Here is a 22,905-nt window from a genome sequence, read left to right on the forward strand (position 1 = left end):
AGAATTGCTGAAGTTCTATTTGTTCTGTTTCAGAATGATTTCACATCCCCATTTGGAAATAACAAAATTTATTGACTACTAATGAGATATGGGCAGCTTCAAGCTGGATCTTCTGTTTGTCAGCAGAAATCTTTTTCTTGTACTCACTTTTTATGCTAGCCCACATATGTTTGAGATACATAGATAGATAGATAGATAGATAGATAGATAGATAGATAGATAGATACATGCATACATGCATACATACATACATACATACATGCATACCTAGAAACCTCCTTTTGGAAACATACAAAGCAAGCGTAGCCCAGGACATTTAGCAAGTATGAGATACTGCTTTCATACTAGGTCCTAATGTGTATGGGATACAAAATAATTTACATCTATAGGGAAAGAGCTAATCACCTAGAGCTAAATCTGCAACAGGGTGGTGGTTCTAAAAGCCTGTCTTTTAGATGTTCTTCCACATAGCATTTTCCATGAGGCTGGCACAAAAATCCAGCCTCACCAAGCACTGAGAGAATTAGAAACCAAAAAATCAAGTCTCCCAGAAGGTATCAAGATGCATGGGGAAGACCCGAAACTGGCAGTAGAAAATGCAAAGAAAGGGAGAGTCTAAACTTATCCCATCAGAGTTAAGCCAGATTTCCCTGCACAGTGAGTCTTTCCAACTATGCTGGCAGCAATTATCTTAGTCTAATTGCTGGGGGGACATGGTGGTTTTAGAAAAGGAGAGCCCACCCTTAAAATATTCTGACTAGGGAAGAAAGATTTCTTTGCATGAAAATCCAGGAGATGACTTTGTTGATTTCACTGATTAGAAAAAAGACATTCTTCTGAACATAACTTCTTCCAGTGTATTTTTCTAGAGCTGGTTTGTTTGTTTGTTTTTTTCAGTATCATTTAATTTGGTTCTACCAAGTACAGAATTAGGATGAATTTATATAAATAACTAATTATACTTAGCCATACCATTTCTAAAGTAAGATTTATGAAGAGTAGCAGTAACAGTTATTGAATTGAATCACATACACTAGGCATCTATGTGACATAGGAAGGGTCTAATAAATATATATACACATTTAAATTGTCTTTCAGACTTCCAATATAAATCCAGACGAATACCATGAAATGGAATAACCACTGACCTTTTAGTTCTCACTGCAACAGCAACACAAGATGAGCATATTCTGTCAAATAACTATGCATTAATGACCTCTAGACATACCTAGCTCTACACAACATTTTGTGGTACAAGCAGTGAATATGGAGGAGATACTGCCCAAACTGAGAAATGGTGACAGCCAGACTGGGAGCTCTGAAAAGCATTTCAGGCTGCTGGTCATGGAGAAACAGCTCCTGAGTGCCAAGGACAGCATTTTCCAGGCAGAGATTGTTATGCTTTCTTGTCTGATGACTCTGGTCTTCAAGGTGGCCTTCTTTAAAAGTGCATAAACATAGGAAAAAATACTTACATTTGAAAAAAAAAAAAAGGAAAAATAATTTGCATCAAATAGTATACCAGAATGTTGTATTCCTCTGTAAAAGATCTGCACAGGAACACAGCAGAGGGATTCCTGCTGCATTTCCTAGGAATTGCTATTAGATTGTCTCCTGGAGGATAATTCTGTATGAAGGTTGTCCTACAAATCTGTAGCTCACATAAATTCCTGGCATGGTTTCTTCTGCCTGACAGGATACCTTAGGGGACTAACTTAAATTCCACAAGCAAGTCACTTGCACTGTCACAGGTGACCCATCCTGTAGGTATGGGGGCTTTCATGGGTTTGGAGCATTCTTGGCAAGGCAGAGTTTGGAAGGGGAGGCAACAGCAAGTGCTGTGTGGCTGTTGAGGATGTTGTCACTCTCTGGGTATCGCCCATGGCAGCAGATGTGCCTCACTGGCTTTAGCCCACCCCACCCAGCCCTTCCCTAGTGGCCGCAGCAGAGGGGATGGGCTGGCAGACACCCAGCATGTGTCTGTGCTCTGCTAATTCTGCTCAGAGGTCACACCTCCTGGGCTGCAGCAGACAGGCTGGGCAGTAACCCTGCAAGTCACTGCAGTCCTCTCCCCAAGCTCAGAGGTTGTGGAGAGCAAATGAGAAAGTTCTTGTGGAAGGGCTGGGTTGAGACTTGCTTTTGAATTTGCTTAAATATTTTCCAAATGATCTTTCACAATGCTTGTGTAGCTATATTCACCTTTCTGATACATCTGACTTGCCTGTACATCTTGCTGGAAGGAGAGACAGGGTCAAGTAATGATGTCCACTCTTCTTAGTGTTTAAAGGGTCCTTGCCTGGTAGTCATATTTGTAACCCCAGGGAATAAGACACAGCACCAATCACACATATGTAAGAGATTTAAAAGAGTAAAGAGCTCAGAGAAGTTTGGATAAATACACAAAGTTTAGATTCTGATCCAAACCTCTCTGGTTTGCAAAATGAGTTTGGAAGCATCACAAGAGCAAAGTCGATTTTTTTTTTTTTTTTCCAGCGCTGGAGTTTCTGATCCTGACAAGAGTTGGGAAGTGACAAGATTCACATAAACAAAAAAGGGCTATCTGAATATTGTCAGGACTCATGACAGATACTGAATCAGTGTTTAATCTGAGCCTGTTCAGCTAACCCCACTGGGTCAGGTTATCTGATCTAGTAGGCAAGTGGTTGCTGTCAATTATTTGTGTAGTGTTAAGCTTGTGTCTTGCCATGGACTGAGAGAACTCACCCTAAAATGGTGGTCCAAACCTGCAAGAGATTGACAAATGGCAGATGCCATAAAAACCCTGCAAGTTATCTACTGAAAAGACCTAAATTTTGTATGAATTAAAAGACCAAATGTCTAGCCCATGATCAATTTTTTTAAAGCACTATACCCTAGAAAGGAATGATGAGTTTTAAAGAAAGACAAGAAGAAAAAAATTCTAGGTTTTTAAGGTAATCCAGCTTCACACCACGATCCAGGCTTTATGAGCAGGAAAGGAGGAACAAGGCCCTTTCTCCTGTACATGAGTATTTCAATAGACAGATTGGTATTAATATCAGTATTCAAGATGCTGCTTACGTAAAACTGCTTCCAAAAGCCACTAGCAAGTGTCTCTACTACAAATCCCCCATTAAAGCGAGATATGGGACTCACTAAATAATCTTTCCAGCCCCCCACTTTCCAGCAGCTCATTTCCACATCTGAACTTTGGAGCTGACCCCTGTCTTTGTGATGGGCCAAACCAAAAGCCAGATCTGAACACCGCTGAACTCTGGGAAAGTTCAAATCTATCGTTTGTGGTTCAGGTTGAGCTCTAATTAAAACAGGCCAGTTAGAAAGGCAAATGTCTTAAAACCAAAACAAAACAAATGTTTCACGTGAAAAGTTTTGGATCAGGCTATATGGTACCAAGTAGTGTTTTTGTCTATCACATGATGTCATGTTCTTCTGTTTAACACAAACTGACAGCATGCACATGCTGCTGTATGAGATATTCCATGCAGACACTTTGAATCCAACTTCAAGATGAAGACAGTGTTCATGGAAATGCTTTGACGATGTGTAAAATCCCATCAGCAATCTTCCTGCCACTCAGCTCTGAGGGTAGGCTGCCACCTTTCAAACTTTCCATGCCCATCCCTTCTAGCACAGTAATCCAGGCTCTCACAAAAACAGTGTCTTGCCTTCTCTGAGTGAAGCTTATGCCGCATTATGGCAGCAGTATGTGGGGTATTTTCACTAATTCCTGAACACAAACAAGAAGGGGGTGCTGCAGAACCTTTGGTTGCATAAGAGGGCACGGAAAACCCAGCTAAATCTCCTGCTCAGAGATTCTGTTTGTACTGTAGTTAATACTACAGTGTAATAATCAACATGGTTGATCAGCGGACAAGGGAAAAGCAAACAAAAGGGAAGGGAACTAGGTTTCAGCATTACTAAACTGCTGAAGTGAAAGAAAATGAGAGACAGCAAGGAGAGAGGGAAAGAGGGAAGAAGTGTTACTGCCCCATCTCTGGTGTCAGGATGTCACAGTGTACCAGTAGCTAGAAAAAGAGGGAACAGGACAGGAAGATTTGCTCAAAGAATCACAGCACACATACAATAAGTAACCATAATTTACCCTCCCTGTGGGCTTTATTCTGTCTCTTTTATGTTACGTGTAAGTACTGAACATCAGTTTAGTATTTTGTTTTTGTGAAATTTGAGTGGACAATTACCTAAGGTTTTCAAACTTCCTTCTTCTGGAAACTAAGATAATAATCCTACTAGACCACTTCTACTGAGACTTTTAACTTTTATTTTTTTTTCAGGCCTGGACTCACTGTTTAGAAAACCAAATTCCTCCATGGTATTTATTTATTTTCCTTTTCTTTCCTCTTTGATTAAGAAGACTTTAACAGCAACCAGTTTTGTGTGAGGATACATCCCTATTGTTAAAGTGGAGGTTAGTCCCCAGTCACTTCAATTCCTCACTGAAATTAGTCATCTTTAGTCTCCAGAGAGCGAGGTATGAAGTGACTTGCAGAAGGTCACAAGTAAAGGCACATCTGGGAGCAGAGAACAAGTCCATTATCTCTTGGTCCATGTTTTCACTGTAAAATGATTGTTTTTACATTGAACTAGGAGACACAGGCATGTGAAAAAGGATGGGAAGGGAATGGCATTGAGCTTCTCAATGTGATGCCTTCCTCTCAGCTTACACAAAGAGAATAAAAAATATTTTATCCATTCTGCACGAATACTTCTCAAGATAAAGAATACTCAAATATTTTCACTCAGGAAATTTTCTGTTCATTTTCACTGGTGAAGTTGTAACTAAAAGAACAATATTTCTAATTAATCATTCTTAGTAATATACTAAATTTTATTTGTGTAATAATTTTAAACACACCATAACAATAGAAAGTGGCAAAAGACCCACCCAAGCAAAGGAATGAGACACAATATTTTCTTCTGCATAAGTTTTGTGATGTTCATGAAATAGGATTGCCAGGAATCTAGTTATTAGTTTAGAATTTTCCTGAAAGCAAGGAGTAGAATAGAAATAGATACCTGCCCATGTGCTACACATGATAGTGTATTGGTGTCCAGAAAATCTAGTTGAAAGAACCACACGATCCTTTGTCATTGTGACAAATATGGCAGAAAACATATGCTTGTCAATTTGTGCTAATCCTTCTCTGAGTATGGAGGACCCAAATGCTTAGGAATGAGAAGCAGTCTGAGAACAAAACCCACCTGACTGTTTAGGAAAGTTCACCACCTTTGCTATGCACTTAATGAAATACCCTGTCTGATTCTGCTTGAGATATTGGCATTAGCAAGTTTCCAAACTATAGACATCAAGATTGTCCTTCAGAAATGCACTGGCAGGTACCCACCATCGATATTCAGAACTGCCTCAACTTAAAACAGCAATACACCGTGCTCTGTGCTGACCACTCCTGATTTTGGGTCCTGTCATTGCCCTTCACCATTACCAATTTTTCCTGCCTTTGGCCCATCCCTTTTGTTTCTCTCTCCCTTCACTTGCATTTATAGGCCTGCTTCACTCTTTCCCACTTCCTTACATCCCTAGGCAGAGAGTTGAAAGGCTTCCATCACAAAGATTGAAAACATACTCCATATTAAATGTAACAGGATAGCATGACCAGCAGGTCCATGTTTCAAACACATTCAATTTCTATCACAACTGAGAATAAAGAGCAGGGGAAGCTACTTAGTGGGTTGCTGGAGGCTGTGGCTTCCATTTTTTGTGGAACATGTCTCTGTCACTTGCTAAATAGGTGCACCATCTGGTGGTAATTTCGGACTCCCACTCCTTAAATTTCCAAAGAGTCGCGGTGGAGCTACGCTTGTGGTTGAAGCATTTATTTTTGGGTTTTGCCACTATCTGTCTAAAAGTCCTTAGTTAAGACAATTTTGCAGGTACTACTGGTGATTGAGTATTAAGAATCAGTAGGACTTTAAATAGGGATCAAGTTTCCATGTCTGCTGTGTGGGACAAGCAGGTATGACTATGACAGGAGAAAATGCTCCCCTGAGAAATTGCACACATAGAGATGGAAATATTTCAAACACAAAAAGAAATTAGGTGTTAAGAGAGTCTAAGCTCCTGGGATAGCAACAGGGACCATTGTGTAGTCAAATTAAGATCCAAATCCCCCTCTGGAAGCATTTCTCCCTGCTCTTTGATGATACAAGGAATACAGCCTGACTAGATTTCTGTCTCAGACATCTCAAGCAAATGCCTGGAGTTGTGTGATATGAAATTGGGCCAAAGGAAAGAAGTGAGGAAGGGGCTCCTTATTTTTCTGCCTTCGTTGTCTGAAACGGTTTAATTCAGCAGCAAAGAGAAACCACTTTTACCTCTTGTGCCATTCCCCTCAGGAAGTACTAGGTTGCATTGACCATGTCTGATGGGACTTACAGTGGAGGTCTCTTCTGAACAAGATGTCTGGAGGCTGAACCAGACAGAAAAGGTTTCCACATTTTGGTGAAGAAATGAGTGAACAAGTAAAAAAATAAGTCATAAACGTGAGTAACCTTTTTCATTTTAGCAACCTGAATAAAGCTGTGAAGTCTACCACAGTGCTGTGGTTGTCTGCTGACCTTCTGTCTAGAGACACAGAGCCTTCTCCCAGCGCACCAGTGAGCTGTCTGGGGTGAGAGCAAGCCAAAAAGACACCTGAGCAGCTCAAGCCCTGACACCTGCTAGGTCTTGCGAATCATCCTTCTCACACAATCCCAGAATCAGAGTTTGAACATCTGCAGTGGAAAGAGAATTATAGATAGCAACAAATTATACTTGTGGTTAACAGTACTCTCCTAGGTCCACTCCAAGTGGATCTGGGATGGGCAGAAGGACCCATTGTCAGCTTGATCTTGCATGCTGGCCTTCACTATGTCTTCTGTATTCTGTAAACCTCTTGGTTCTGCCTTTAAAATGAAACACTTTCAAAGCCTCTTTAATAGCACTTTCAATGAAGGGTTTAAAGTTAAGCACGTGTTGGGTAAAAAAAGCATGGCTGGAGTCAGTGGCCAGTTTGAAGCCTCAGAGAATGACTACCTTAGAACTACAGTGCTAGATTCAGTTTTTCAAGCCTCCAAATAATAGATTATAGAGTCCTCTTGCTTGCTTGCTTTATTTATTTTTTTAAATTTTCCTCTTCTATCAGTAACAATAATATTATACTTCCCAGTATGAACGTCAGTAAGAAATAAACTGCAGTCATGCACAATTTAATCCAATGCTAAAAGGTCAGGCATGATACACACGAAGGAAATTTTGTCAATTAGAAAATGAGGTATTTGTCAGATGTAATATTTTGCAATGCACCAGCCACTTTTTTAGGATAAGAAATTGCTCGTGACTGGAGGCATGATGGCAAACTGCATGGATCAGTGATCTAATCCTGAATGCTAAAATATTTGTTTGCAAACCAAAATGTGCAGATAACAAATGCTGTGTTTTCTGTAATGCTCGTACATGCCTCTCTCTGTATTTCAAGCTTTTCAATTTAGAAACAGATCGTTTACCAAACAGAACCTATCCCTAAGAAGAGAGGAGGAAAGGGAGGGATGCTGCTACACATGTAACTCTGAAGTCTAATGTTATGTTTAGCTTGTCCTGCTTGATGTAGAGGTTGGACTAGATGACCAAACCTATCATCTCTAATTCTAGGGAAGAGATTTTGACAACATACTTAACCACAGTAGTAAAGCTCAGGGAATCTCTAAGATGATTAGAACCCCAAGTTATTACGGGATCACATACCAGCAGGTGCTGTCCTGCACTCCCTGTCACCCTCCATAAAGAACTTCCCCTGCAGTGGCAAGGTTTGGCAGCACCTGCCTGTTTGCAAAGTTGTTCTGTACTTAAAAAGTCAAACGTTGTATGGTTGATTGCCATTTAACTAACTGGGTTTTAGCTGAGTCCCTCTATGAAATTCAGCTTCGCTTTCAACTTCTGCTCATAACCAAAAGCCAGGAGACTTTTTAGTGGTTCTGGTGAAACCAATGGCAAAATTTCTACTGTCAGCAACAGGACAAGAACTTGGCCCCTGTTCTTTTGGATCAAGCCCAGCCCCACTTTATTTGACTTTTAATGTCATTTATCTTCCTGGTTTAAGCATGCATTATGTTTTAAGTCATTGACCAATAGGACTGGGATGCTGAAGTAATGAATGAGTCAACGTGCTATGGAACATTTGTACTCAGCAATTTTATTAAAAAGTGATGTGAAAAAAATGACACTAAATGAACATTAATCTTCTTTGGATGCACTTGGAAGTAAGGAAATACCAAGCTTAAAGCTGCTATGCAAAGTTAGCCCTGTGTCCAAATTTTGGTACAGTATTCAACTAAACCATAGGCTAGAATTTGCATACTATCATTTCCACAGGACCTCTGACTGACTCATCCCAAGGGAAACTAGAAAAATAATATGGGAAATGTTACCCTCAATAGCTACAGACAAAGCTAAAGGAGTAAAAGGAGGGCTTTTGTTCTGTGCAATGCTGAGCAGGAAATTATCATCACAGACCCAAGGGCCCATCATATGTTCCTGTTCCCTTCCCACTGCACCTAAGTACACAAGTAGGATGATCAAATGCCAAAACTTATGAGTACCCACCCCTCCCCTCCAAAATATGCTTCTTTACCATAAAAGAATGGAGCATTCCACACAATAAGAAAGGTCCATTTAGTTTTAAACCATAGTTTGAATGAAGTATTAAAGCCCATCCCCATGTCAGTCCATGGGTTTTTCAGGAGATCTGAGGTTTAGGGTCACAGGAAGACAGTGTGTTCTGCTATATGATGTTTCCTACCAAGCCATGCAATTCTCTTACATCCCAGAATACCCATGGAAGCATGTGAGAGCAGAGTTCAGGAGATCCAGAAACACACATCTCCCATGTTACAGCTCCTGGCATTAATTTACATCAGTGCATGGAACAAATTTAAAATTAAGAGTTCTGACAACAAAAATGGAATTGCCCACAGTCAAGTATGTCAGTGTATTTAAATTTGAAAACGTTTACAGAAAAGCACCTGTTCCAAGAAAATCTTCACTTTTATATGAAATGGAGTGAAACAGAAGCCCTTTCCTTAAAATGGAAATTCCAGAGTTCTTTCAGTTCCATAACCACCATTCCTCATCCAGCTGCAAGCCACACACAGTTCACCAAGTACTTGTATTATATTAGTCCTGTGTTTGGAATAAGGATATCTGCCTTTTAAAGAAACTTTGCTGCCAAATAGGTAAATATTTAAATGGCAACGAGAACATTTTAATTTGAGAGAATTTATACTATTCTTCACACACATGACCCTTGAGGGAAGAGAAAACACAACTGATCTATACTTGAACTAAACTGCAAAACCTTACGAAAAGACAAGGAAGTGGAGAAGATAAATTGGGATATATAAAAATCTCTCTCTTCATGGCTGGAAATTTTTATATGCTGCAGACTATATATGCTTTTATTTCTTTCGTAGGGAGACAAAGAAATAAAGACTGTAAAATTAATGTACCAAACTGACAGTTTCTCTAGTAAAATAAAACAAAATTTATTTTGGTCAACTCATAATTTACAAATGATACTGTCCATTTATGTTTGTCTTTTCCTCTATGATCTGTGAATGCATTTTGAAAATATTTCTAAGGTCTCTCTGAATAATTTTGAGGTTCTGACATCTAGGAAATTTTTAAAACACAGAGAAATTATCACCCACAAATGTTTGAATTGATTCATCAAGATGGGAATCCTCCATCCTGTCAAAATAGGACATTTCTTTAGAACAACAGTACTTTCTTACAATAAAAATATATTTTTCTTTTTCTCAAAACATTCAATTGTCAGACACTAAGATTCTGAACCTACCACTCCCACAATAGCCTGACTTCTCAGTTAAAAAAATACAAATTCTTAGCACCTTAGTGGCTCGATTATTTTTTTACTGCTCCTTCACAACCGCGGTTACCGCCAGCTGGGATGGTTTATTTTCTTATTCTGGTTTGGGTTACTGTCTTACTTTGTTACTTGTGATAGCAAAAAGCTTATCCACCCTCCTACAGTAAGAAAGTGTGAACCGTTTGAATCAACTCCTCAATTTGCCCCAAAGATGATAATGCAAACTGAAACGCCCTCTCACATACTTTGCCTTGTAATTGCTTCATTATCACACCTTTTCCCCAGTGTTTAGGTTTCAGCTGAGATGAAGTGCACTGAGGAAACTGTTCTGCTAAGGCAGCCTGCCTTAGAGGACTTTTCTCACTGCCTGTAGTCAGACCAGCATGCAGGACTTTGGGGGGAACAGCTCAGCTTTGCTCCAGCATGGCCTTTCTACCTCTGTAAGGCAATTGGTGGGATAGCCACTGACACACCAGAATCCTTCTGCACTAATATATGGCTAATAAGTGAGAACAAATAGATTGGACGTTCTCAAGGTTAAAGATATTTCAGTTTCTCCTTTCAGAAACAACATGCTAGTTGTGAAAATAAAGGTGCTGTTTGAGACATTTTAAGAGAAGACTTTGCAATGACTGTTTGCAGGGTGGTAAATCTTCCCTGCAAAATAAGCATGCAGAGGAAGTCCACAGATTTTGGGGTTCTACCTCTTTACTGCCTGCCTCTACCTGCCAGCCATTTACCTAGCTGCCAGGGGTAGAGGTTCACCATGTATGTCTTGTTATTTATTTTTCTTTCATTCATGCTAATAATGAGAAAATGCTCCCTCTCCAAATAACCAAGAAATATACATCTTGTTATGTAGCACTGTGCTTCTATTAAGAGTTATGCTTGCTTAAGCCACAGATCATTAAATTTGCCGTGGTATTCATATTTTAACTAAATCAAACATGCAAATGCAATGACTCCACATGGCATCTTGGGAAATGGACATCACCAGTCACTCCAAGTTGGCTACATGAGCAATAAAGACACAGTTTGTATTAGTCCTACATCATCTTCTGGAGCTGCACACATCCTTAGTACAGATTGCAGCTGATTGAATGCATCCTGTGCACCTCTCTCCTGGAATCCAAGACAGCCCACTGTACTAGGAGCTGAAAGATGATGCCCTGCCCTGAGAAGCCACCCCTCATTCTGGAAGGCATTTTACTATATCCTAGCACCAACAGAGAAATCCCTGCCCTGAGAAGCCACCCCTCATTCTGGAAGGCATTTTACTATATCCTAGCACCAACAGAGAAATCCTGTTCAAACTACTGAAAACAAATTTATTTCTGCTCAGTTGCTTGAATGCCCAAAGGACATTGTTGTCTGGGCCCATGCTATATGACAACAAAAAAAACCCGAAATTTTTCCACATCAGGTCCAAAAGCCACTGTGCAATTGAGGTTCCCCATAGCTGACAAATGCCTAAACCAATCATAGCACCTACTGCTATGACAAAGATAATTACTGCCTTTCTGTCAGTGAAGTGTGTACCCTGCTCTGTATCATATTTAAAATAATCTAATTCCAAGTCATTTTCCCCCTTCAAATTGTTTCCAGCTGTACAATTCCTTTTTTCCCCCATATTGTTTTTATTGGATATAGTGCAAGTTCGTAAAGATAGATTTTCCCATAATAAATACACAGATGTTAGAATAATAAATACACAGTCAACCTGATATATGAATATTACTAAGCCTTAACAAACATATAACAAACAACATAAAGTGATTTTGAAAAACTGAAAATGAGAACATAAAGTGGCAGAGAAAGAAATGGCAGGAGAAAACAAAGGCAAAAATGTGCTAGAAATGTACTTACTTTAGCAAACTGTCTGGATTCATTTATGGTTCCCTTTATTGACTTGCTGATAGCATTAAAGCACAACTATGGTTGTAAAGCATTCCTAAGAATGCCGCCTGTCTTCATGTATTGGAAGTTTTCTGCTCACACTGAAAGCCAAGCTTTCCAAGCTGGCCAACTCATACCACACTAGACACTACTGTGCTAGATTAATCCATCTGCTTGAACCCAAATATCCATTTTTGGAGAATAATGAGCCTCTCTACTCCTCCCATTTTTGGTAGGAAGTTTTTATGAACATTTGGTATCTCGGTTAAACCATCATCATAGCCCAGAATAAAAATTACTGGATTCATATGTGGAATCCAAATTTAATTAAGCCTATATATGGCCTGAACCAAGAATAATTTACTGGCTGACACCCCTCAGCATGTATGATAAGATGCCAACCATTTCCCCGTGACACCATCACTTAGACCTTTCATGTCCAATTCCCATGTTGTTTTCAGATCTGCAGTTGAAACATGGGATTGAGTGGACTGACAATGTTACCTGTTTCCAGTACAAACAGCAAGAACCACTGTAATTATGAGTATCTCTCCTTCAGAAGTGTTCCCAGTCTTCCGTTTGGAATTATCCACCCTCTCTCCCGTTTATGTGTGCATATGTACAAGTACATGCTTGTAGAGAGCTGTGACATTGAAGTTTACGTTCTGATTGTGTTTGCCAAAAGTCTTCTTCACCTGGGAGTTAATAAAATCCATGTACAGATTTCATTTGTCTCTAAAACTGTAGGGTTTTTCTCCTATCCCTCCCCCTTTCTGCCTGGGGTGTGGATCAAAAGTTGAGCGAATGGGAGGAGACAGGAAACTTCTTAAGATGTTCCTCTCCTAAACCTCCCCTTCAAAAGCAGAGCTGTAACTTCCCATCAGATGCATCCTTTCAATGCATCAGAAAACTACAGATCAAAACAAAGGGCAAGACATGTAAAAAAAAAGCCTAACTTCAGAACTCCCTTGGGTTTGGCCTACTTGTTAATATTTCCCTTCAGGTGTCCAGTTCAATGATTTGCCAAATCACTGCACCAAATATTGCTAAATCGTGATCATTTTCCACATCATGAGTCTGAGAAAGTAGACAGGTACAGATCACTTTGGATATCTCAATAGATATATTTTTCAAAACACCAAAACAGCTCAGTTTTGCCCTTGATTTAGCACTGCTAAGAGCTGCCTGTTCCTAAGCACTTCAGTTTAAAGGATTCCAGTGAAAAAGGTCAATGCACAGATAATTAGCCAGAATAACCCACTGTCAAAGAACAACTGTAGGTTTCATTTCGGTTATTGATTCAGACTTCATACTACAGAGCCTTCACTGCTTACTTTTTTGGGGTGGACTTCTTTGCTTTCAATGCTATTAATAATTTGCAGCTTTTAGAGGTGTGTAAGTGACAAATTGCTCTCCCCATCATTTGGGGGAATAGAGACCTAGTGCTGGAGCTAGGTCAATCACCTGATAAGACAAGAGGCTTTACTCATCCAGATTAGGGTCCTTGCTTTCAAAATGTAAGAAAGGGCAATTATCTTTCAACAGTGATTACCAGTAATAACATTTGATATATAATTATTTTTAATTCGTTTTAAAATTTTTAATTTTTAGTTTTTGAGCCCATTTGTTTAAGGGGCAATCTTTAAAGAATTTTAAAGCAAAAGAATGAGTAGAGGATACAGAAGATTGTGTGAAAAGCTGGCGTGAAAACTAGGGATAAGTGCAGGAAGGTGACAAATACAAGTATGTACAAGGACAGCATGAGTGAAGTTAGTGCAGGACTGACCTTCTTTGGGGATGGCATGACTATGGAAGAGTTCCCAGCTATAAATATATCAAAATAAGCTATGCACACACAATGCTTGGCTAATTCATCCCATGCTACAGCCCTTGTTCATGCTAGTAATTTACATTTCTCTGTCACTTTTATCTCTGGCTGCTATAAATCTTTCACACCACCACAAATGTCCTATCATTTCTACAATTGTTATTTCATCCTCTGGACTATTTCATTTGTTTTTAATACAGATTCCATATACTGTATTATGCAGCCCTCATTCACTGAAGTACCTCTTTGAATAAATAACTCCTTACTGATCCATCTTAGAGCTTAGCTAATAAACTGAGGACTTCTCCTGGTACTGTAGTATCCCCAGAAATCACAAAGGGGGACAAATGTCCTAGTGTCATGTCTTCTGGCTTGATGGTGGGTGGAAGACATGCATAGTTAGAACATAAAGGCACATGAGAGGTGATTGGTAGCAACAGATGCACATCTGTTGGAGAGTGAGTCTGGGTGAGTCTGAGTGTTTGCTTTGAATTTTCAAGGGGCAGTGTTGCATCAAAATACAAGTTAGAATAATCATAAATCTGTACTTGTTAGTAGTGGTAGAGTCTGTCAATGGATAAAAAGCAGGTCTTCTCCTCCCCATGAAGCAAGAGAATGATCAACAAGTTATCACTGCTTACTTTCCCTCCCCACCCTGAGATGTGGATAACTCACCTTCAGTGTTCATTTCCCCAAGGGGTTCTAGGGCAAAGCTCTCCTTTGGGGTGAAGTGAAAAACAAGCCTGTCTTTTTTTTTTTTTTAGCTCTTGTCCTTTATTCAGTGTGTTCAGGCAGAACCAAATGGCTGGTATAATGTTTCCGTGTCAGACAGGGGTGTGTTTTGTTACGCATATGAATATTTATGCTTAGAAGTATCCTGTATTTGTAAGTAGTTGGGTTTTTAAATCTTTGTCAATTTTTTACCTTTTTTTCTCCTTGCTAGTGTAATAACACTATTTCCTTAATCCTGGCCTTTTCCTAGGTTCTGACCCCATCATCTCTGGGTGCTCCTCCAGTAATAAAAAAAATAAAGACTCATGGGCCATGGGATCCTTTATAGACCTGCATGGAAGTCATCTGGCTCAGCTGGAAGGGGTCATGTAAACCTCCTGCAACTGTTAGAGTCTGTGTGGTTTCACACCCAACAAATGTCAAAGCAGAGCTCAGCTGCAACAGCCAAGTTTGATCTGTGTTTGGGTTAACCCGTAAAAGAGCCCACCAAATTCCACATCAGTCATTTCAGCCTTGCAAGAAACCACCCAGGTTCAGCGAAGAGGTCAAGAATCTGGTTAATATTTTGGCAAAAATGGCTTGAACAGTGGCTCAAGAAAACCCTGTTTTTTTCCGATTTTGCATAGTCTGACAAGCCTGATAGCTGGTCCATCCTAATGACAATTTATGTTCCTTGTAGCTCTTACTTTGCATAGAAACATTTGAGAATGAAAGCACAACTGCCACTTGTCCTCTTTAGACATTAGAACAGCACTCACTTGCAAAGTTTTGGAGCATGAAAGGAGTCTCTGGTGAAGAGGATTGTTACCCACAAGCACAGTGGTGAAGATAGTGAGGCAGCACAAGATTCTCACCTTGAAGAGGAGAGCAGAAGTGGTGAAAGCCTTTTCACTGGAAAGCTTTGTGATGAAACTAACTCTGGTACAACCCTCCTGAGTGGCCCTTCACAGGACAAAAGGGATCTCACAGAAGGTAAGACTACTCACTTATCTAAGGGCAGAGCATGCCTGCAAGCTTTGGCAGATGAAAACAGAGCATGAAGAAGCACGGAATTCTTGGCAGATATGTATTTTCTGTCAGCAACATAATTCTGGTTATCAACTGAAAGCAAACAAACATAATACCAACCAGGGAGGGCCAGACCATGCTTCCAACAGTCAAGACAAGTGACTAGACTTTTTTCTGGTTCATTTAAATTTGAAGGTAGAAGTAAAAAGCTAGGTTAATTCCTGAATATGATGCCTTGAGAATTTAACGTAAAGCTCACAGAATATGACAAACACTCTGCAAATGTCAGTCACCTGACCAATGCCAATGGATTTAGTCCCTTACAACACTTTACAGCTGAACCACTGTGTCCTTAAAGCGCCCCAACCTCAGCCAGAGTCTCAGATTTGGATGTTCTTTCAAAAAGTATTTGTTTCCCTTGTTGACCTCAGTTTTTGGCATTCATTTCACAAGGGTGTCAGAAAAAAAAACCTGAAGCCTTCACCACCACTAACAACCGAAGCACAATATGAGTTAACACCTCTTTGCACAGATGTAATTAAATGTTATGCCTTTTTTTCATACAGTTTTAATAAGATCTTATGTCTGATCACACTCAGATGTGTTGGAAGTACAAGGTTCACCCGATCCACTGAATCCAAGAGGTAACACCCAAAGAAAAATGGGACACAAAGAAGAATAGGCCACAACCCCACTGACAAGCTAGATGGTATCCCTTTGAATGCCCTTGAGAAAGCTACACAGTACAACATGTTATCCCAACCCAGAGCAGCAGACAGGAGAGTAGGCAGCCCTTGCGGGAGAGAGAAAAGGTCAGGAATAAGCTAAGGATACCCAGCTGGGTGATGAGAAAAACAGTAACCTCAGAGCTGGAAAAAAATTTACATAATCTCCCCTGTGAAATAATATCAGACATAGGGCAAATGAAAAGGTATTGATTTAACTTCTCCCAGCTAACAGCTTGTCAGGTCAAGGCCATATATTATTTTCTTTGAATAGGTTTCCTGCCTCAAATCACTAGCAGTATTTTCTTTGCAGCATGATAGCAACACCAAAATGTATCATTGCCACATATTGGAAGGCCACTGTTGTATGCACGGTACTTCCATCAATTATTTGGGACTGTCCCATTACTTAATGTTCTGGGATGTCTGTAGAAGGATTTTTCTGAGCTGCTTTCGGTTCACTTTTGATTGGCCAAAATATTCACCACAGTTATCATGACAACCTTTAACAAGACAACAGCTGGAAACACTCTTTTCATGGGTTATGACTTTGGATGGCTGTGCAGGCACTGAGGCCATTGCTGGGTCTGAAGTTGCACAGACATGAGTGACTTCATCTACAGATCACTAGAGATTTAATGTCTTGTGCCAGTTACTTTTCAGTGAGTGGAAACACGCAGTTGTTCTGGAAGCATTGCTGTTGAACTCTTGAGGGTTATAAACCTTTTCAGGACCTTAGCAAGAAAGGTAAAAGAAAACCATCCCAAACAGATCCCTACAGCACCGTAGTAGAGACACCCTTACCTACTCGAAGCTCTTGTCCAAAGACTGTTTTCTCTCCCAGCGCAGAGCAGTTCCACCTCCCGTACCGAAACTGGTACTGGCATTCATTGATTCCCATTTGTGCCCCTTCCCCGATCACAATGATGGCATCAGGGCGGCTCTGGCAGATCGCTCGCTGCCGAGGGGCCAGGCCTGGGATTTTGTTGCAGATTATATTAGCTCCTAAAGCCACCACGGATGACAAAGCTCTGAAGAAAAAAGCAGAAAGACACGTTATAACCAAACTGAGGTGAGCAGGTGCTGCTATGTGGTTGGCAAGGCGCTGTGCAAAAGGGGAAGGGTTGGAGGTTGAGTTCCTGTAATTATGTTGACTTGGCACCATGCCTCTGGTCTGGTATAGCAGCCTGGAAATTTTGCAGTAATTCCTGATCTGATTTGTGCCAGGAAAAGCAAAGAAAGTGAATTTTGGCACTTTTGTTTCCAGTCCTACACAGAGACATCAGCTTGTGAGATGTGGAAAGAAAGACTTACTCAAAATCAAAAAAATAATGAAAAGTGACCATCCACAAATCTCTGAAACTCATGTCTACTTTGAATGCAAGTTCAGACTTAGTGTTTCAGTTACTGCAGCCAGTACATCTACCTCTCATTTGAAACTGTTAAGCACAATTTAGAAAATGACTTGACACTACCAACACTCTTGCCCACTATTATGCTCAGGGTATTGAATGATTAATGAAGTTCACCAGCATAACTGTGCTTTTAGATCTGGCAAACATCATGGAGCACATAGGAGTTATCCTTAATATATGCCATCTAGACTAGAAATATTTGCAGTTCTTGTTCTCCAAATATATTTTCAGAATTCATAAGGAAGTTTGCATATAACTTGCACTTGTCATAAGTTTTCACTTGAGCACATTTATTTTTCATTTTTCAGCTCACTTTCCAACATCTTCATAGGCTCATTTTTCAACATCTTTACAGCCTACATTTTAAATGGCAATATTATGAAAAGAATAGGACAACATGAGTATACTTTCAGTGATTCCTCTGATCACATCTACTGAGTACCTGCCAGGCCTGTGTAGAGATGCTCCAGATGGCTCTGGACAAGCAGACTGACTGCCCCGAGATCCTACTTCCCACCTTGAACAACAGCCTAAGCCTTTCATCTCAGTGTTAAAAAATTCTGGAAATGCTTCCTTGGGAAAATGTTTACTAAACAAAATCAAAGAATTATATAAGAATTTGCCAACTTCATCACGAGGTAACTGCAAAATTACATAAGTGTCACATTTCAATGATATCAGAGTGGTTAATTTTGCCATTTCAATACGATACAATAAAGACAGAGCAAGGAGGGTGAAATTGAGGACTCTTCACTGGACAAAATTAAATACTGCTATTCCTGTGGAATGGAGGTTCCATGATGATCCACTCTACCTTTAATGGGTATTTTTTGCATCTTTTCTGAAGTTAACAATCCATGAAAAATTCACCACTTGTGGGTTTTTATTTATGGTGGCAGAGGGGGGTTATGGATATATAGAGATAAGGTATCACAGAGCGTGCATGCCCTGTTGTTCTGCCTATTAAAGAGAAGTAAGAACAAAAGGTAGTTTCAATCTGACCCTCTCAGTGTTGGAGCAGGAGTGCTCAGACCTGCAGCTTTAATTTGTGTTCCTCTGGGTGCTGAGCAACGAAGTTGGAGCATCAACTGGAACGAGAGAGTCCCTGAGATTCACGCAGGTTTTGAACTAAGGGTTGTTTTTGTCTGGCAAAAAGTATTTCTCCACTTTAAAATTTAAAAAAAAAATAAACAGTGATGTCTTTAAATTAAAACTTTTGAGGCGATGCGATAATCTTTAAAAAGCATTATGTTTCATATAGGGATAAGATTCTCTTCACAGTGGCTTATGACCTTTATGCTATGGCTTCAAAAGTTAATGAAAAATCATGGAGGAAAGTACCATTACTTAATTTTTTTTTTTTTTAAATCCAACACTTTTCAATATTGAAAGTAAAAGTGTTATATTTTTTGGAAGGTCATGGAGCTTTTCTCTCTCTGACTTCATCCACTTTCCACAAAAAGTAGGATGGACATTCTGAAAATATTGCAGTGAAACACAAAGGAAAGCATTTTTCCTTAATAGATGATGCATCAAATTCAGAAACATACACTCTTTGAAGATTCTAAAATGCTGTGCCCCATTCTTACCCCATCCCCTCCATCTGGCTTTGCCCAGTTCCCTGGGACAGACCATGTGCCCAAGCATCCCACAAGACCTTCCCACCTGGTAACCCATTTCCACTGCTTCTTCAAACACTGACCCTTCCAGGAAAATCTAACCCTGGGGAAATCTGAGGTTGACTCCTAAGAAAGAGACATGCACAAGGAATTAAAAGTTCTATTTGATATTTGGCATATGCACAAGACACACAGTTCTGATCTTGTAGCTGCTTGATGGTCATCAAGTTTCTGAGGCTATGCCACCAACTTACTAGCAAAAATTACATCTAAAAGTTGTTTGTATGTTATATAAACAATTTTTTAAAAATTAAAAAACTATAAAAACCATGTAATAACTTCCTGACATAATTTTTGTTAAAACTGGTGGTCTTCCACAGTTTCCACTAACTATTCTCTAGTTGAGCAGCAAAACCTTACAACTTTCAACACAAAGGAAAGCAAGAATTGGCCACAGCATCTAAACGTATAATTTTCAGTTAAGTTGCTTCCTTCATACACGTCACTGCTGTCTCATAATTAGGTTAAAGAGTATATTCTTTGGTCTCCCATCGTTTTTGGAGCAAAGGCCTTGGTCAAAGTATTTTAATACAGTGGGTCGGTTTATCATCCAGAAAAGAAGCATGATCATATCTGCTTCAGAAGGTATTGGGAGGGTGTCGTAATTATTGTGTGCTTGTGAAGAGTATTATAGCAATTAAACTGCAATTATTGGGGGTGGAAGGGGTCTTAGTTTTTCTGTTATTACTTCCAGAAACTTTCCCCTCTCTGGCCTGGACTTACCAGCATATTCCCTCAGACTTGTTTAGCCTACTTTTAAATTGTTACAGTGCCAAAAGAAGTGCTGAATCATGAAACTGAGGTTTTGGAAAATTTTGTTTTTATTAAAGAAATGCACCCAACAGCATTTCATGCTTCCTCTCCTCTATTTCTTGTGGTTCTCAGTTTATGCATCCATCACACATTCAGGAGGGTTGTGCTGTGCTCCTGCCCCTTGGCAGGTTGAAGGCTACATTATTTTTTTTTCAAAGATGAAGATAGTTTCACTCTATAGCTGGCAAGAGGCAGATCCTCCATACCACATTTGTCATCTTTTTTCATCTAATCTTTCTTTGTGGTGAAAATTGCCTTGATTCTTATCACCAGAAACTCCTGAATGTGGCATTTTCTTAAGATTTCTGATGCAGTTTACAGTAATTGCAGCCATCCTGCAATTGTCAGGTCCCAGTCATGGGACAGTCTCCACACGGCTTGGTGTTCTGCTGGGTCATCACCTGGACTATCCAGTTAGACATCATCCACATGGCTTATCCAGATAAACAGAGTTAGTGGAATAATGGCACATTTCCTAAGGAATTGGCGTTAGTGGCTGGCATATGGAGAGCTTTCACATTTCTTCATGCTTATGCCATTAATCCAAGCGAAACAGCAGCACTGAAATTGAGCAATATCTATAAAGGGTTATGCCCAAATTAAAAAAAAAAAAAAAAAAAAAACAAATCCCAAAAAACAACAACCAAAAAAAAACCCACAGGAAAAACTCAGAAAAACCAACAACAACAAACAAACCAACCAAAACACACTCAAACAAACAAAAAAAAAACCCCTCAGATCTGGGCTTGGATTGGACCTTGCTGTTCAAACTTCCATCAAATTAAACCTGATGAACAAGATTTTGGGAGGCTTGGTTTCTGCATAAGAATTCTGAAACATCAGGGTTTTTATCCTTTGAAAAAATAACTAGGACTGTGTCACAGCAAGCAGAAATTCATGCCAGTGGGAGACAAGTTTCAGCTTATTTTCTGAAATAATGCTTGCTTACTTATGCAAAGACAGATGAATCCTGTCACAAAAAGAGAAACTTCTCCCTCCAAATGTATTTCCTGTTATAGTTGTATCTCCTCTGTAGGACCCAAGCAACTCCAGCTTCCTTCTTTATGAAGTGAAATGAAAAATATTAGATATTCTAAGGAAGATATAAAAGTAAAATACCTCAGAAGTTAAACACTAAGGCCACTTGAGTTTTAAGAACTGCTTGTTGGAAGAGAAATGTACTCTTCATTCCTGGTTACTTGAATCACCATTTTATATTTGCAAAAGCAATCATTCATTTAACTTGAGCTTGAGTTATTTCATTGATTTCAAATGTTATCATGTCCTTGCAGCTTCTGCTTAATTTTACATATAAGAAGGTCATCATATGAACTGCACATTTACAGAGTCTTTGCACAAGTGGAAAATATATAGATTAAATCCTAGTAATGGACAGCTGTACAAGCACACAAGAAGAAAAAAAACCCCTAAATTTTATTCTTGTTAAAAGAATCTGAATTTTGATAAAATTATGAAACAAAACTGTCTACTTATAGATTAAGAACAGTAACTAACCAGTCTTTGGAGTTGTCCCCAAGCTCCTGCACAGGCACAGATATGTACAGAGATTTCTCCAAGGAGCTTAATGTACCATTCTGACAAATATATGTCAAAAGATGTAAAATAAGGGATTAAACCAGCAACATGTTTCATACAGATAAAGCACTTAATCAAGTAGATTTTAACTTTTTGGCTAAAAAAAAAAACTAAAAATTGCTTTATAAATTCTCTGCAAATCTGCGCTCCCTCAGCAAATTACATTTTATTGGAGCCCAGGACTGGCTTCAAGAACCTCTTCTGCTCCCTCACTTGCATTCCTGGCTACACAACAGCATAGTGTGCACTTCCCACCAAGCCAGCCTTACTGCAAGCCCTTGGATAGGCAACCATTGGGTCACTGTGATCCCACCCCAGCTCTGCTTCTTAATATTCACCTGAAACTGCTGTTGGGCAGGGGGTCTGTTCCCAGCAGGAATGAAGGGACTTAGCCACACGAACCCCATTAACAGCAGGGGAGTTGTGCAGCTTTTTGGCATACTGTACTGAAAACTTGTCCCACATCTCTGACAAAAAATCTACATAGTGGGTTCTTTGTTAGCAAAAACCACCGAGGTATTTTGTGGTGACACTGCGACACATCTGAAACAGTACACCACTACCAAATGGTTGACTTAATTAAGAATTCCTAAGTAAATATTTTGAGTGCGTATCAGTTGCAGAAATTGGCAAGAGTGTCCTGGGCTCTGAATGCCATCTGCATATGTTTAGGCTTTCAGTTTTGTTTTCCACCCTGGCTTTGGGAAATCGTTGTTCGGCACACGTGTTATTGAAGCAGAAGTCCAATAAGGCTGCATGGTACAGCCTGTGGTGGCTCCCCTCTGCTGGGGCTCTGCACCTTGGGGCTGCACACGGCAACCTGTTCATTCCCACCAAATGAGAAGCAGAGGACCTCACCCAAAAAAGTGCCTGATATCCTATGCGGTGTGCTTGCAGGCATGGTCAGGAAGGAAGTGGTGGGATAGGTGAGCTGAAGGATGACTCACACAAGGGCAGAGCATGCCTCGGGCTAAATGCCTGCTTGAGAGAGGAGTGGGGGCATGGCCAGCAAGGCCTTGGATCACACCCTCCCCTACCTGCCAGCTGGGATGGTTGCTATGAAGCCAGGATTGAATCATTAGGCTTCAGCAGAAGGAGAGGAGATATTGCCTGGGATGCCATTCACAGACTGGCACCAGCAACCAACAACACCCTCCTGCAAATCCCTACCATTCGCTGAGCAAGAGAAATCTGATTTTGACACATATCTTATTTGTTGTATGACTGGTCCACTGCAATAATTTTTAATAATCTTCCAGTGAGGCAATACACGATATGTAACAGCAAGATATCTTAAAGACTGTTACATCTGTA

The 22,905-nt window shown here is 39.9% G+C and overlaps 1 protein-coding gene across 2 annotated transcripts in view; it reads right to left on the reverse strand.

Moving 5' to 3' along the window:
* WNT7B (Wnt family member 7B) overlaps nucleotides 1-22,905 on the reverse strand; it is a 91,468-nt gene that overhangs the window by 23,165 nt on the left and 45,398 nt on the right. For both annotated transcript variants that reach the window (XM_062491781.1, XM_062491780.1), the window contains exon 2: nucleotides 16,893-17,119. In XM_062491781.1, the coding sequence (XP_062347765.1) occupies nucleotides 16,893-17,119 (227 nt within the window). The remainder of the gene's footprint in view (nucleotides 1-16,892; nucleotides 17,120-22,905) is intronic.

The sequence above is a fragment of the Cinclus cinclus genome, chromosome 4, assembly GCF_963662255.1.
Source record: "Cinclus cinclus chromosome 4, bCinCin1.1, whole genome shotgun sequence".
NCBI classification, from domain to species: Eukaryota; Metazoa; Chordata; class Aves; order Passeriformes; family Cinclidae; genus Cinclus; species Cinclus cinclus.